We start from the raw sequence: 16,447 nt of genomic DNA on the forward strand, positions 1-16,447 counted from the left end.
ACACACACACACACACACACACACACACACACACACACACACACTCTTACATGTGCAGGTAGCATCTCTTGGCCCTCTCCAGGGGCCTCAGCCTCAGTTTCTCTTAGTTGCCTTCTTCAGCCTGGCCTTGGCCTGAGAAAGGCCTTTGGGTTTGTCCATTAAGAGATGATTGGTCACTTTGGAGAGAGCAGTTTTGGTTGGTAATGAGCTCAGGAGTCAGGTTACAAAGAAGGTGAGTTGAGGTGGAGGCAGCCTGTGAGTGTAGATAGCTTTTTCTAGGAGTTTGCTCAAGAAAGAGGAAAGATGTAAAGGAATAATTTGTTGAGGGGCTGGCCAGGACTGGTGAGGATGGGGAGGAGGGTCCCCAGCATGGTCTGGAGACAGCCCTTGGGAGTGGGGGTGTGGGGAAAAGCACCTGCTTCTAGATCCCTGTAAAGTGAATGGATGATGACCAGAAGGGCAAGGTGAGAGAGCAGGTGAAGCTTCAGGGGGGCAGGATCTGGGAGCAGAGTACCTGGAGACGGTCCAGAGGCGCCCAGGCTGACCCTGGTTCCCAGAGGACTAGACCATCAGGTTTGGGGAGCCAGGTTTTCGGTCCCTTTGCTTCTTTGGACCTCTAGAGCTGGGCTTGCTTGGCCCCCTGCAGCTGTAGGAGGCCTTGGTCACTAGGATTGCCCACACACATTAGGAGTGAGAACCTCCTCCTCTCCAACTTCCTTATTGCTGTCCCAGCCCCGCCCTCCCATCATCTACTCCTCACTCACCCTCACCTCCCAGGGCCACAGCCTCCAGGCCTCTCACTGGACCACCACCCTCCCTCTCTCCTCCACTCTCTAAGTTATCTTGTACCTTGCCCCACCCCAGTGCCCAAGGTCATCCCTCTCTTCTTCTCTGATTGAGCTCGAGGGAGGGTGAGGGCTAGCGCCTCTTAGGATTTGGCCTGGGTCACCCTTCCAGGAGGGTCCCTGAGCTTTTAAGGAAATAACCCTAACCTGGTGTTAGGAGTCCTCACACCTGTGGGTATGGCCCATGTGGCCTCAGGAAAGCTACAATTGGAGCCCACGAGTGACTCCCACAGTCTCCACAGAGGTCAGTCAGCACTGACTAGGCCCCAGCTAGCCGGTGACCCTAGTGAAGGCCGTAGGCTCCCAGGCCTATGATCTCAGCACGGCCAGTGTGCCGGTCCAGCTTCTGGCCTGGGTGACCCGAGGGGAAGGGAGGAGAAGGGATTTCTGGGGAGCAGGAAGAAGTCGGTGACCCTGGAGGAAAGCACTGGGCTGGGCTGGGCTGGGCTGGCGGCGCGAGGCCCTTCGGGGGCCTCCCGCCAGCCCTTTCCTCCGCACAGTGTCAATAGCATCTCCAGCCTGGAGCCCGTGAGCCACTGCCTGACCCTGAGTGAGCTCTACCTGCGGAAGAACCGCATCTCCAGCCTGGGCGAGCTCTTCTACCTGAAGGGCCTGCCGCGCCTGAAGGTCCTGTGGCTAGCGGAAAACCCCTGCTGCGGCCCTGACCCACGACACTACCGCATGACCGTGCTCCGCAACCTGCCCGGCCTGCACAAGCTGGACAACCAGAGTACGTGCTTGGGGTGGGGGGGCCCTCAGCGTTTCAGTCGTGTGCGACTCTCTGTGGCCCCAGTGGGGTTTTCTTGGCAAAGATGCTAGAGCGCTTTGCCATTTCCTTCTCCAGCTCATTTGAGAGAAGAGGTAACTGAGGCCAACAGGGTGAAGTGATTTGCCTAGTGTCACGCAGTAAGTGTCTGAGGCTGGATTTAAACTCAGGTCTTTCTGCTTCCGTCTATCCACAGCACTCCCTAGCTGCCCAGAGAAGGGAAGGGGCTTGCCCAGGGTCACCCAGCACTTTGTCTGCTCTGACCTCAGTCTCTAGGGGCGAGTCACCTGGCACCAGGGCTGTGCCTTCCACCCTGGAGACCTTTCCTTGGCAGGCCTCAGTTTCCTCATCTGGAAAATGGGGGTAGGGGAACTGGGTGGCCTTTGGGGTCCCTTCCAGCTTTGGTTTGAGATCCAAGGATTAGTAGCTCCCCACCCCACCCCCAACCCACCACCATGTGTCGTGGTCATGAGCTTCGTCAGGCTCCGTGGGAGAATCTGGGAGTTTGCACAAACCCCAGTTAGGCCTGGAAGGGAGGAAAGCTTCAAAGCCAGCTGTGTTCTGGGGGGCCAGGTGGGGGGGTACCCCTCCATTTATGTGCTTGGGGAGCTCCCAGGCTCCTAGGGCAGGCACCCACCCTGGCTTCAGAGAGCTCCAGGAGCACCAGGCTCTTTGTGCTTGAGGAGGGTCCAGCCCAGAGGGGAGGATCCCCAAGTCTGCACTGCTCCAGCAGCATCAGGGAAGAAGGCTTGGGCCCTGGGGGAGGTGGGAAGCCTAAAAGTGCCCCGCCCTTTGATTCAGGGGAGACCCCACCCATGGGTGTCATGGCCCCCTTTGTCCGTGGCCTTCTGGGAGGCCCTTCCCAAGGCTGAGGCCTTTGTTCTTTGGGGGTGGGGGCAGCCCATGGGCCATGCTGCCATCACCCGGTATGGCTGCTCAGGTGCTTGGCCTCTTCCTGCCCTTGGGTCACCACCATCCACATACTGGTCCTGAGAGAATATTAGACTAAGCCAGGTGTGCCTGGGCTAGCTCTGGACCCCTCCAGGGACATGATGGCAGGGTCTGCCCAAAGAACATCGCACCGGTGTTGGGATGACCAGGCTGGGCCATGATCCCTTCTCGGTCGCCCAGGCCAGGGGGGAAGGGCAGCTCACTGCTCTGAGGAGAGTGTATCTGAGTCCGGCCTGAGTTTAAATGATGTCCGGGCCTGAGAGACAATGGCTGTGGGGACAGCGGGTCTCTGCTCTCCCCACAGCTGTCGCTGAAGAAGAACTGTCTCAGGCCTTGATTGAGGGTGAGGAGATCACGGCCGCCCCGGCCAGGCAGGCCTCTGACAACAGTCATCCCGAGCCCTCAAGGGAGCTGAGCACCATCGACTTGTCTGCAGACACGGAGAGCGACCCACTCCATGATAGCATGGAGGAAACCAAGTGAGCCTTTCCTTTGGGCCAGGGGCACCGGGAGAGAGCTGGCCTAGGCTCGCATGGAGTTGTGCGCCAGGCACAGCGCTCGGGGCAGGGGACAGAGGGGCCTGTGGTGTCACTAGCGTGTGACTCTCCACGGGGCTTTCCTAGGCAAGGAACCTCCTATTGCCCAGCAGGTGGGCTCCTTCTTCACATCCTGAAGACGCCTTCTGGCCCCACCTCCCTTTGGTGCCCCTCTCTCCAGACACACTCAGCTGCTGGCCATGGGGCTTGGGACAGGGAAGGTGGGACCTGGAACAGAAGGGCCCAGGGAGCAGAGAAAGCATGCCAGCAGGGGCCAGAGCCAGGGCAAAGGCCTGGAGGCAGGAGGGAAGGGCTCTGAGGGCAGAGCTCGAAGGAGTCTCATCTCACCTCAGCACCTCCAGACCGACCCCTGCTCCCATGCCTTCTGTTTTCTCTCTTTGTCCAGCAAAATCCGGGAGCAGCTGGGCATGAGGCCTCTCCCCAGGGACCGGTTTTCCTCTTTCTCCCCAAGAGCATCAGTCAGTAACCGAAAGAAGAGGGTGAGTGTGCCTGGGAGCGCTCTCCCATGTACGCAGTGCGAGGACCGGCCTGTAGGAGCCCCAGGGCTCCCCACTTCTCCAGAGGCTGGACTTCTGGCAACGCCCCCTGAAGTGAGTGAGAAAGCATCTGGGTTGGGCATTAGTGGAAGACCCTAGTCTGGGATGGGGCCTCACCCTGCCTCCACACGCCCTGGAAAGGGATGGCAGGCAGGGAGGGGAGCATTTTAGAAAGGTGTTCTCCAAAGAGTTAAGAAGAGTTGGTTCTCAAAGAGGTTAATGTATGAGAATTGTCCTGATAACAGAAGACAGAGCAGCTGCCTTCCTCGGCCTGACCGGTCAACGAGATGTGAGGGTTCATCTCATGACCTTTTACTGTGTGCTGCCGATCTCGGGGGTCTTTAGGGTCATCTTGGGTCATCTGTCTTTGAGAACATGGCCCGGCTCCCCAGCCAACTGGCTGCCAGTCAGCCGAGGCCCAGCTGGGGGTCAGCAGGAGGCTGACTGAGGTCAGCCAGTCAGTCAGCATTTATTCACTACCTACTGTGTGCTGTACCTGGCCGGGCTACCCAGAGGCCTCTGGCTCCAGTCACCTGACTACTCTGGCGGAGTCTCTGCAGGTCTGGGAGCACCTCTATGTTGGTTTTGCCTTCACTGGTGCAGATCACCACCCATTCTGGGAGGGTGGGGAGTTGTTGCTGCAGGGCTTTGGGTGTGCCTGTTGACTTCTGTTCCAGCAAGTCTTTTAGACAGGTGTCCTGAGCACCCCTGAGCTGGGAAGAGGCAGGCTGGACATGCTGAGCCCTCCCCACTCCCACCTCCAGGTCACCCCTTGGTTGTCAAGCTGGTGGCTAACTTCAGGAGGAGTGAAATCAGGTCACGGGTAGTCTTTGGCAGTGGATAGAGCCCTGGGGTCAGAGGACCTGAGTTCAAATCCGGCGTCAGACACTTGACACTTAATAGCTGTGTGACCCTGAGCAAGTCACTTGACCCCGATTGCCTAGCCAAAAAGCAAAAAAAAAAAAAAGTCATTGGCAGTGTTCTTCCTTATGGTGGTGAGAAAGGGGATGGAGAAAGGGGACCCTCTTCCCCTCCCCCATCCCAGGTGCATCTTCTTCCTACAGGACAGTGGGTTATGTGGGCTCTGGGCTCAGAGTCAGAGGGAGGGAATGATGTTTTTGGTTCCACAGAACAACATCCTGAATGCTGTCCTGCTGCTTCTGAAGGAACTAGACGCTAAGGAACTGGACGATGTCCAGCAGGCAGTTGGCCGCCGACTCCAGGCCCTTCGGAAACCAGAGCTGCCTGAGGAATGCTAGGGCCCGGGCCCCCTCTGTCCACCTGAAGGTCATCTGCTACAGCCTGACCCCAGCTGACAGACCTGTGCTGGGAAGCCTTTGGCCTATGGTCAGCCCACGCAGTCTGTCACGTGGCTGCTCCCCACCCGGGTGGCCAGCGCACCAAGGGGACAGGCTGCAGTGGGCGGAGAGAAGAGGCTCTGAGTCTGTCCACGGCCACATTTCCAGAGCTCACTCTAGTATGTGAATATTTGGGATCTGCTCTCACTTTTAGATCTTAGCTTTCCCATTGGGTGACGAGGGATTCATCTGGTGGTGGCACCATCAAAGGCCATTTCCCTTATAAAGCATTTCTCCAAAATGCAGTCTTCCAAGTAGACATTTTCTAAATGACAAGAATTGTTTCCAAGTGTCCTTGCCCATCCCATGGGCCTGGAGAGACCCACAGCGAGGTGCCCTCAGAGCCAAGCTTCCAGGGAGAATTCCAGTCATGGGGTTTCAGCTGAGCCTCCTTCTGGGCACCAGGGAAGAGTCCAGTGGCCTCCTCTCTCCTCTTCAGTCATGTGCATCAACCCATCCAGCTGGGCTGAGCGGGACAGCAGCGGCACCCTCGGAGATCCAGGCTACGGAGCACCATGTGCCTACAGGCCTTCAGGAAGCAAGAGGGGCTGCCCTTTGCCAGAAGGTCTGAAGCTCTCAGAGGGTTGGGGTCCATGAAGGGTCCCCAGGGAGAGACTCACCAGCGTTCGCCACCCAGTTACTGGGGGCCTTGGATCGGATCAAATGCGTATTCCCTGCGGCTGCCCTTTCCTTTCAGATTGCTTAGCTGTGACATTGAATTTGACAGGCACAGTCATTCACAGTGGGCCACGGAAGAGCCACAGCAGCACTGTGGCACGTGGCTGTCTGTTGGAATGGCTGGCCCTTAGACTGAATGGGAAAGGGCCACCTTGGGGGGAAGAGTTGGGAGTGCTTACTGCTTGTCTTTTCCTTAGGCTTCCTCCCACAAGCATCTGAATCTTAGTCAAATAAAACATTTTCAAAACAGCAGGTGGGTGGTTGTCATCTGACTCTTGTTTGCCTAAGAGTGCTTCCTGCAGGACTGCTCTGAGCTTAGGCCAGCCCCTCCCCACACAAGCCGTCCATCTGCCCTTCATTTGTCCCTCAGCCGAGGGGCATCCATGTGACCGGAGGATTAAGTCTGAGTACAGAAGGAAGCAAACCCCTCAGAAAATGAGCAGCGTGGTTGTGTAAATTGACCTCTGGTCTTGCTGCCTCCTTGGTACCATGTCAGAAGACAACGGCCATCTTTGAGAAGGGTGACCGGTTGACCACAGTGGCCGATGACCTGGTAATGGTCCCTTGTACTCACAGTAGTGAGCCCAGGTTAGTGCTGGCCATCAGCCAGGACAACATGTAGATCCCGTGATGGTGATGGTGGTGGTGGTACCGGTGATTCAGTCACCCATCCGACTGTGGTCAAAACACAGCAAGAAAGATGGCTGTTGCCACTGACCCCAGCCGAGTCTTGTGGTTAGTGTGTCAGGGTTAGGGTTACCATCCGTAATGTTGGGCACCAGGCCGAGGTGCCACAACCCAGATCGCCCAAAGAATTTGTGGTGTGATTGCCATGCCATAGACAGTGGAGAATGGGGCAAAGACATTGCTGGCCTGGCGGTCCATGAGAAGGCTAGGAAGCTGGACTTCAGCTCCCAAAAGTTTCCTAGACCATTATGTTAGAGACACATTTTTGAACGTTTGGACAAATCTCAAGGTTGGACTGGCCAAAGAGGGCCCCGTTGCCAGCATGACAAATATGGATTTCCGTACGGCATTTGATCACATCTCTGTTGATAACCTTGTGGATAGAGCTAGAAAAAGGGACCGAACTACCATGATTTCTTAGGTCCAAACTGCTTCAATGATGAGGCCCAAAGAGCCAGGGCTGACCTGTGGAGATCAGCCCAGAATCTCCAGTGGAGTGTCCCCAGGTGCTGTCCTTGGCCCTCCCCAGTTCCAGGTTTTTATCAGCAGTTTGAATCACGGGGTTGAATGGTGTGCTTTACAGTGGAGGTTCTCAAACTTTTTGGTCTCAGGCCCCTGTTACAAAATTATCGAAGATCCAAAGAGCTTTTGTTGGTGTGGGCTGTATCTATTGATAGTTACCATGTTAGGCATTAAAATCAGTAAAATTTAAGAATATTAATTCATGTTAAAATAGAAATCTGTTACCTGTTAAAATAATTTTAAACAATGTTTCCTCCCAAAATAATGAGGAGGTATTGTTTCCATCATTTGCAAATCTTACTCATGTCTGACTTCATCAAAGACAGATTTTCATTTTTTTCTTCTGCTGCAATTCAAACTGCTGCAATATCTCATTTTGACTGGATCATATGAAGAGAAGCCAGCCTCACCCAGAGAGTGAGAAAGGGGAGAAGTAGATCTGTCAGCTTGTGGCCTCTTGAATCAGGCACTGTGCCTGGCATCATCCCATGTTGTGTTAAAATTCATTGGATCACTTTGAAAGGATCCTTTACCCACACATGACAATTTGGTAATTTCTTGTCTTGTTCATTTGGAAAATGTGGGTTTGCTGAGTTACATAGATCTTCAAATGTTGACACATTTCATTATACGATGGCAAAAAAAAAGAAAAAATCACATTTGTTAATATCAACACAGAATCAGAAACATCTTTCTTGATTGGGACTGTCAGCTTCGCAGTGGCAGATACAGGTTTTCCAAGATTCTAATTTTCATTTGAAAAGTCCGATTTTATCACTGGTAGCAAATATGGTCAGTCATTTTCCCTGAAGTAACAAACTCACTTGGTTCATTTTTTAGAAGATGTCTGCCAACGCCTGAGACTGAAAAAACAGTTTGTTAATCACTCTTTCAAATAGAAATGGCGTCCTGTGGAAAAAGCAGCCAGTCTAGCTTGTTGTGTTAGGCATCTCCCATGCCATCTCACAGACAGTGAGAAGACATGCCCTTAAGGGTCAAGGCTTAGTAGAACTCATCACTTCCAGCGCCTAATCAAGGACGTTCTTAAGTAAAACTGGAATTTGGGGTTTTTCCTGGGAGTGCACTTGGTGCCCCTGCCTTGACTGGCGGGAAGGCAGCCCAGCAGCTTTATTCCCCATCAGGACTGGTGTCAGCCTCGCGGCTCCAAGATAACTCAGAAGATTCAGGCGAGTTGTTCAGCACTTTGAATATTTCCACTCCCCTTGTGTTTGTTGGGCACATCTGGAGATGCATCCGTTTGTAAAGCCAAAGTACCATTCTGCAAATGAGATGCTCACTCTTCATGTCTGCAGCCCAGTCATTCATTCCGAGGTCATGTAGCCTCTGAGAGAATGGGAGCAAAAAGGGTAAATGGGGTCTTAGTCTTATGAAAACAGTTTTGACCTCAAGGAACCTCTGAAAGAAGTTCTCCCAGGGGTCCATGGGCCACACTTTGAGATCCCTGTCTTTTTTTTTGTTGTTGTTGTTATGCAATGGAGTTAAGCAACTTGCTGAGGGTCACACAGCTAGTAAGTGTTATGTGTCTGAGGCCGGATTTTAACTCAGGTCCTACTGAATCCAGGGCTGGTGCTCTATCCACTGCGCCACCTAGCTGCCCCATGAGATCCCTGTCTAACAAAGTTCTGGATGACAAATGGAAGCTAAACATTCTCAGGGCCTGGAATAGTGGGCTAAATCAAAGGCAGCAAAATGTCATAGAAATAAGTGTAATTTCCTACACTTGGGTCAGCAAATCAGTTTCACATGCACAGGGCAGGGCTTGGTAGTTGTCACTAAATAGCAGTCCATGGGAAAGAAGATCTGGGGGTGGGGGGCGGGCATTAGTGACTCACAAGCTCTCTAGGAGTCTACAGTGTATCATGTGGTGCCAGACAACTGTGGGATTTTAGGCTTCACTGAGAGAGGCAGTGGGCTGGGAATTCTGTCCTCTACTCAGACCCCATCTAGTGTATGGCATTCTGTTCCAGCATCCTTCCACATTTTAGGAAGGACATAGACAAAAATAAATACCTCATATTGATAGAACGTTTCAGGGTTTGCAAAAAGTTCTGACAGCCCTGTGAGGCAAGAAGTAGTATAAGTACTATTTCTCTTTCCCTCTTTCCCTTCCTCTTTCTCTCCCTCCCTTTCCCGTCTCCTCTCTTACTCCCTCTCTCCTCTCTCTCTTCCTCCCCCCACTGTCTTTGTGTCTCTGTGTCTTTCTCCCTCTCTCTGTCTCTCTCCTCTCTCCTCGCTGTCTCTCCCCCTCACTCTCTGTCTGTCTCTCTGTCTTTGTCTCTCCTATCTCTCTCCTCCTCTCCTTTTCCCCTCTCTCTTTCTCTTCTCTGTGTCTGTGTGTGTCTCTTTGTCTCTCCCCATCCCTCTCTGTCTCTTTGTCTCTGTGTCTGTCTGTCTGTCTCTCTGTCTCAGCTGGTGACTACATCTCTCCATTTCTGCTCCCCCCTGAGCTGGGGGAGGCGTGGGGTCCATCCTGGCAGAGCCATCACCACAGCCTGGCCTCTGGTGGAGGGATTCACTTCAACCTGTATTGGATATTGGGCTCCAACTGTATGCAAAGCTGCAAGGGGCAAAAGCCCTGGAGAATTGTCTCAGTAATCTGCACACACAGCAACCCCCCACCCCGCACAAGCCAGAAATCAGTTCTAGAATAATGGAGATGTGGGGAACAGAGCTCTGCCTCTTTGGAGAAGGTGATTCCATAGGATAGTAACCCTAAAAGGGCCACCCCACCAGTGCAGATCATGAGAATGACCAGAAAGGACTGCCTGGGGTCTCACAGATAGGCTGGGTCAGAGGTTGGGCAGGAGCCCAGGTCTTCGGGCATCCTCCACCCTCTCTCTGCCATGGTCTCTGCTATGCTCTAGGAAGGGACCTCTGAGGTCTTCCACTCAGGGGAGGAAACTGAGGCTTGAGAGATGGAGACACACGGCCAATAGCATGAGATTGGCGCTCAGGTGCCCATCGCCATCTGGCAAGGCCCTTGGCAATGCTTTCCAAATGTTATGATCCTGTGTGAGTGATGGCTCAGGTGTTTAAATGCTCTCCACAGTAATACCGTGTGTGTTGTGGACATCAGGTAATCCAGGAAGATGAACATGGCGGCATTTCGGCGGATGCCAGGACCAGGGTGTGCACCCTCACTGTCTTCCTGCTGCCTCTAAGATAAATGACCAAGTCTCTGCCTGACATTTTTTGTTGTTCAGTCATTTTTCAGTTGTATCTGTGTCTTTGTGACCCCATTTGGGGTTTTCTTAGCAAAGATACTGGAGTGGTTTGCCATTTCCTTTTCCAGTTCATTTTACAGATGAGGAAACTGAGGCAAACAGAGTGAAGTGACTTGTCCAGGGTCACCCAGCCAGTGTCTGAGGCTTGATTTGAACTCAAGAAGATGAGTCTTCCTGACTCCAGGCCTGGCACTCTAACCACTGAGCCACCTGACATTAAAGACCTCCCTCATCTGGCTCCCTCCTCTTTCCGGGCTGTTTCCCATGCTCCACATTCCAGCCAAATTGGCCTGCAGACCATTCCCCTACACTGGCTGTCCCTGAAGGCTTCAGTGGCCTCCCTCCTCCTCTTGGCCACCAGCTCCCTTTCAGGAAGTCTCTACTCTGTCTGGTGCTGCCTCCCTGGCCCCCCCTGGTGTGGGCGCTCTCCCCCCTCAGACTACCTGATATGCTTCGCCACTCTTATTTCCAGGGAGCTTCCCCTTGCAGAGTGTAAGCTCTTTGAGGGCGGGGACATATTCTTGTCTGGCACAGCCTGGTGCTAGGGGTGAGGTGCCTCCTCCCTGTTCCCTGGGCCGCCAGGTTCCGTGTCTCTCGGCAGTCAGCCCCACGCAGCCATTTGGAAGACTTCGAGAAAAGTACCTCAAAGTATTATCCAACAGGGTGCTGAGAACAAGCTTACAGTGGGGCCCCTCAGCTCCCACTAGGCCTGCCTCCTGCGTGAGCCTGTGTGGCACCATGCTGCTTGTGCCCCACCACCACCACCAAGGAATGCACAGAAGGGCCGTGCAAGATGGTTCCCCACGAAGAAGGTCTCCTCTCCCCACCAGTCCTCCTCTGTGCAAGCAGAGACACGTCTGGTGGTGGACCTTGGAGAGCCAGGGAGATATCACCTGCTCTCAGGGTGCCCGTACCTCTGGTCAGACTGCTTCCACCTTCTCCCTGAGCCCAGTTGAAAGATCCCTAGGTGGGGGGGGGGGGAAGGCTGCCTAACAATGTGGGTTCATTGGAGAATGGGAGGGGCCACGTAACTTTCTACAGGTAACCCACTTTTTGGTCTGCTCCTGTGACTCCATTGATGTCAGGAGCCCTCCACCAGCACAAATGGCACCTCCTCTGTGCCTGGGGTCCAGAGTGATGAAGTCCTCCCCGATCCTCAGCTGGCTCTCCATTGGCCACCATGATGCCTCCCCCAGCTGACATGTTCCTATGAGTCACCTGTCAATCAGACACTTCTAACTGAACTAGGAGAGGTCACCATTCCAGACAGCCAGCAATCATTTGACAGCACAAAGGGTTGTCTTCATCTTTACCTGCTGAGAGACTTTGGGTGTCCAGGGAGCGTATCTTCTCCAAGAGGACCCTGCGCAGGATGTCTGAAGCTCAGACTGGATGCAGTGATGGCCAGATCTGTCCTGGAGGCCATTGGCCCATTCTTTCTTCATAGCCCAGGCTCTCGGGTTGGTGAACCCAAACCGTAAAGTCATTTTTAGCAATACCTCTATTTGAGATTCTCCTCCTCTGAGCTGCTCCTGGTCCTTGAAACCAAAAAGCACTGCCCAGAGAAGGGACCCATGTTCAACCCAACGAAACGTTTCCTATGTGGCTAGTTGGGACATGCCAGGCCTGTGGTACTGGGAGACAGTAAGAGGAAACAGGTCTTGACGCCCTCCCAGGGATGGCCAGAAAAGCCCATCAGAGGTCCTTAGGGGAGGGGAGGACCTGTGGGAATGCCCAGGGGATGTAACAGGGAGAAAGGGGAATGAGGCTGCAAGAGAGTGGTAGCCAAATGGTGCCACAGAATGTGGCCAAATGTGGGGGAATTCAGTTGATTGTTTAGGTCACTGTGAGGGTGGTGACCAAACACAGGGAGAGAAGCCAATTTCTAATAGACCAGGTCAGATGGAAGAGCAGGCATGGTGAAGCCTGGAAAATCTGGATTCCGGTTGGAGACAGTCTTTTTCCAGATGAGGAAACTGAGGCCTAGCGCTTGGAAGGGATTTGCCTAGAGTCACACAGCTCTCTCGGGGCACCTGCCTGGGTGAGTCGCACTGACTCTCTCCCCACCTCCACCACCAGGCTCTACCATTAACTTCTGGTGGGACAGAGGAAAGTCCTTGGTGCCATCTCTTGGTGCCTCAGTTTGCCTTTTTGTAATTTCAGGAAAACTGCTCCTGAGTTAGGATGTGCGAAACAGCAGACAGCGTCTGCTGACCAGAAATGGCATGTGGACTTCGCTCTGTTATTCCTTTACTAAATGCTACAAGAGGGATGAGTTAACTGATATTGGAATGAGAGCCACAGGTCAGCCATAAATACTTTTATTGAGTTTGGAAAGAGTCAAGCTGAGCAGGCCTCAGGCTGGCACCTAAGGGCTGTCCAAGGCCCTCCGGAAGGAGCCCAGCACCGCAGCACCCGCGCCCCATTCGCTGTGCCGCCGGTACTCTCCAGGCCGCAAGAAGTACTGCCGGCCCTGGTAGTTGGGCTGCTCATAGAGGACCCAGTATCCGTCCAGGACGTTACAAGACAGGACGTCCCTCTGGTGGAAGTGGTCATGGACGGAGGGACAGTCCTCGGTGAACTCCATCATCTGCCCCGCACAGTTCTCCCTCTCGTAGATCCGCATGCGGTAGGAGCCTTCATGCTACAAGGGAAGAAAGTGGGAGTTGGGGGGGGCCTTGAGCTGGGGGGCCACAATGGGGGCCTGGCATCAAGCCCCTTCCTTCCGTAAGGACCACCCAGAGCACATAAGAAGCACATAGGATGCCCACAGGCCTGGGCTGGGCAGCTGCTGACAGGACTCCCTTCTGGAGAGGGTGGCCAACCGCCTACCTCCCTAGACTCTGCCCCAAGAGGGCCAAGGGGCCCCCAAGGACTCACCCTGGGCACTAGACGGCAGGAACGGATGGAGTCGCTTGTGCCCATCCACTGGTGATAGTCTGAGTACTCGCCACGCCTCAGGAAGTACTGGCAGCCTTTATAGCTGGGCTGCTCATATAGGACCCAGGAGCCACTGTCCACACGCACTGAGTTGCAGCGGCTGAAGTAAGCCTGCAGGTCGGCACAGTCACCGCTACATTCATAGCAGCGGCCCTGGAAATGGCGGTCCTCATAAAAGGTGATCTGGGGAAAGAGAGCAGGGTCAGGGCCCATGCTGGGTGTTGCCTCCATCCCTCACCCTGGCCCTCCACCCCAGGCCCTGGAGCCGCGAGCCAGGACCAGAGCAATTGGAGGAGCTGCGGAACTCTCCCAGTCCAATGCTTTTTACACCAAGTGAAACTGAGGCCCTGAGAGATTAAGTGATAGCCGGGACATTCTTCCTGTCTTCTGAATGAGTTCCTGCAGCCTAAACGTGATCCATTGCCTGGTGTCTGAGGCTCGGGCTGGGCCATGGAAGGCCATGCGTAGGCTGTTTTCCTGACCATCCCACTAGACTAAGGCTACCCAATCAGCCCCTGGATGGCTGGGACAGAGCTCAACCTCTCCCTCCTCTCCCCCATCACAGCTTTCCAGGCCACAATGGTTACCTTGCCCTAGGCAGCCGGGTCCCCCCAGGCCTCCCCACTGCCATCCTCTTGGACCACACTAGTTCCCTTGCCCTAAGCAGCTGGGTCCCCTCCCCTTTCCCATCTGTCCAGGCCACATTGGTTACCTTGCCCATATTGCAGGAGTGCTCGGGGCAGAAGCAGGTGGCTCCAACTGCCTGGGCCACCCCTCTTTATAGCCCCACCCCACCCCCAACTCTCTAGGTCAGCACCCTAGATTTGCAATGGGGGATTTGCAACAGCCCCGAGTCAGCAGTCAATAGCCCACGCCCCTTGGGGGCTTTGCTGAGCCTGGCACTTCCTTTGTGTGGGGAGAGTTGGGACCCCCCATAGGAATGATTTTCTACACCGAGCATTTTACTGTGGGTAAGCCAAAGCCTTTTCATTGCTGGATGACTGAGCTGAAATGACCTGGAACAGGGACTTTCAGAAAGAATCCAGCCAAGCTACTCACTCCCCCAGGCCCCCACTTCCCCGACCCTGTGAGACTCTCTGGCCCCAGCCCACATGGCCTGAGAGCAGGGCCCCCTCAGAGACCTGTCTCCTGCCCAGGTGCCATTGGAAGGCCTCTGGTCCATGCATCAGAGGCAGACAAAGGGAGGGGACACCCACCAGCCTGCCCTTGGCCCTCATGATGACCCCATATGGCCCTATCACTTAACCCTGACCATATCTGGGGGCATTCTGCCAGCCCTGAATCCCCCACCCTGCTCCACCATTGTCCACTTTCCCTGCTCCCCATCCCCTGCCCCCAGGACATTCTTTCACCATCTTCTCATCAGTCTCTTACCCTCCTATCTCCCTCATCCTCAAAAAACTCACTTGAGCCTTCCCTCCCTCTAATTCTCCTCCTACATCTATCTCTACTGCCCTATGTAGCCAAACCCCAAAAGGCTTTTTAGTGCTATCTCTATTTGAGGCTGCTCCATAGGGGCTTTCATTTCTCTTTCACTCTCTTCTGCTGCATGAAAGGGAGGTTGGAAGCTAGATTGGGTTAGGATGGGCTGCTGAGCTCCAAGATGGGGCATGGCCTTGGGGCCAAGGACCCCCAAAGGGCACCCCGCTGGAGAAGATCAGAGCCAGGGGGAGAGGAGAAAGGGAGAGTGGGGAAGAGGCAGGGGGATGGGGGCAGCAGCCCACCCTAACCCAATCTAGCTTCCAACCTCATTGTTCCACTGAAAGTGAGCAGTGATCTCTTAGTGAACTTTCGTCAGTCTTTTTTCTCCCTGACGTCTCTGCAGCCTTGGACACTGGGGGGCACTCTCCTCCTGGACACTATCATCCTTGTAGGTCTTTGGGACACTCTCTCCTGGTTCTCCTCCTCCCTCTCTGACTGCTCTTTCTCTGCCTTCTTTGCTGGATCCTCCTCCAGGTCATGCCCCTAACCATGGGTGTCCCCCAGGGCTCTGTCCTGGGCTCTCTTCTCTTCTCTTCTCCCTCTATGCTACTTCCCTTGGGGATCTCATCAGCTCCCATGGATTTAATGACCATCTCTATTCAGATGATTCTCAAGACTACCTTGCCTGCCCCAAACTCTGCCAACTTCCAGTCTCACCTCTCCAACTGCCTTAAAGACATCTTGAACTGGATGTCCAATAGATGTCTTAAACTCAGCATGTCCAAAAGAGAACTCATCTTTCTCCCTAAACCCTCCCCCTTGCATCTCCCACCTTCTGTATAGTGATTACAGGGTGCAGTGTCCTCCTCGCAGACCCTCAGACTTACGACCTAGGAGTCATCCTGGACTCCTTTCTCATTCCCCATATCCAATATGGTGCCAAGGCCTGTGGATTTCACCTCTGCAGCATCTCTTGTCCATTTCACCTCTCAGCATCTTTTTCTGATTTCACCTACACAGCATTTCTTTAATTTGTCTCCTTCTCTCCTCTGACACTGACCCCACCTGGTGCAGACCCTCATCACCTCACCCCTGGACTATTACAATAACTTCTGGGGCAGGAGGGTTGCTTGCCTCATCTTCACTCCAATCCATCTTCCATTCAGTCACGAAAGTGATTTTTTTCTGGGGCAGCTAGATGGTGCAGTGGATAGAGCACTGGCCCTGGATTCAGAAAGACCTGAGTTCAAATCTGGCCTCAAGACACTTGACATTTACTAGCTATGTGACCTTGGGCAAGTCACTTCACCCCACTGCCTCACCAAAAAAAAGTGATTTTTCTAAAGCCAAGGTCTGATCGTGCCACCTCCTTACTCAATAGGCCCCAGGGGCTCCCTACAACTCCAGCATCAAATAGAAAATGCTGTTTGGCATTCAGAGCCCTTCATAACCCAGCCCCCCTCTTCCCTTTCCAGTCTTCTTATACCTTACTTGCTGACGCTCATCAATCCAGCGCCCCTGGTCTCCTGGCTGTGTCCATCTCTTAACTCTGGCATCCTCCAGACCCGGAATCCTCTCCCTCCTTCACTCTAACTGTTGACCTCCTGGCTTCCTTTAAGCCCAAACTGAAATCCCACCTTCTACAAGGCTTCCCCAATTTCCTGTTTATCCTGTATACAGCTTGCTTTGTACATATTTGTACATTACCCCCTCTATTAGTGTGAGCTCTGAGGGCAGAAGCCTTTTGCCTTTTTGTATCCCCTGGACTGAGCACAGCGCCTGGTACACAGTAGGTACTTCGTGTTTACAGATTGGAGAACTGAAAAACCTGACTTGGGCACAGTGTGTGGCATGCTCAAGGGCAGAATGGAGGGGGTGGTGCCAAGGGGCCGATTTGGGCTGGATCCAAGCAAACAAGA

At 53.8% G+C, this 16,447-nt stretch overlaps 2 protein-coding genes across 3 annotated transcripts in view; one reads left to right on the forward strand and one right to left on the reverse strand.

Moving 5' to 3' along the window:
• CFAP410 (cilia and flagella associated protein 410) overlaps positions 1 to 5,940 on the forward strand; it is an 8,037-nt gene extending 2,097 nt beyond the window's left edge. Inside the window, exons 4-8 of one of the 2 annotated variants that reach the window (XR_003567735.1) lie at positions 1,346 to 1,575; positions 2,867 to 3,041; positions 3,505 to 3,709; positions 4,786 to 5,132; positions 5,453 to 5,940. Coding sequence is in view for 1 of the 2 variants with exons in the window: in XM_027846446.1 (XP_027702247.1) it covers positions 1,346 to 1,575; positions 2,867 to 3,041; positions 3,505 to 3,709; positions 4,786 to 4,914 (739 nt within the window). In the remaining variant the exon portion in view is untranslated. Of the gene's footprint in view, positions 1 to 1,345; positions 1,576 to 2,866; positions 3,042 to 3,504; positions 3,710 to 4,785 lie in introns of both variants that reach the window. The other variant, XM_027846446.1, reaches the window with a different exon arrangement.
• Positions 5,941 to 12,466: 6,526 nt separating this feature from the next.
• Positions 12,467 to 13,684, reverse strand: LOC114031380 (gamma-crystallin B). Its single transcript, XM_027846443.1, has 2 exons — positions 13,026 to 13,684; positions 12,467 to 12,789 (listed from the first exon to the last, which is right to left on the reverse strand). Exons 1-2 carry the CDS (start codon positions 13,314 to 13,316, stop codon positions 12,514 to 12,516), a joined length of 567 nt encoding a protein of 188 aa, XP_027702244.1. The 5' UTR covers positions 13,317 to 13,684; the 3' UTR covers positions 12,467 to 12,513.
• Between the last annotated feature and the right edge of the window lie 2,763 nt (positions 13,685 to 16,447).

Source organism: Vombatus ursinus, unplaced genomic scaffold (assembly GCF_900497805.2).
Source record: "Vombatus ursinus unplaced genomic scaffold, bare-nosed wombat genome assembly UNPS02015165.1, whole genome shotgun sequence".
Classification (NCBI taxonomy): Eukaryota; Metazoa; Chordata; class Mammalia; order Diprotodontia; family Vombatidae; genus Vombatus; species Vombatus ursinus.

What these genes read in the sequence shown, in the direction of transcription:
- LOC114031380 (XM_027846443.1), bottom strand. Translation starts at nt 13,316, where the DNA reads ATGGAGGCAACACCCAGCATGGGCCCTGACCCTGCTCTCTTTCCCCAG. An exon ending in CCTGCCGTCTAGTGCCCAGG is followed by an intron (nt 12,790 to 13,025) that starts GTGAGTCCTTGG and finishes CTTCCCTTGTAG; the next exon opens with CATGAAGGCTCCTACCGCAT.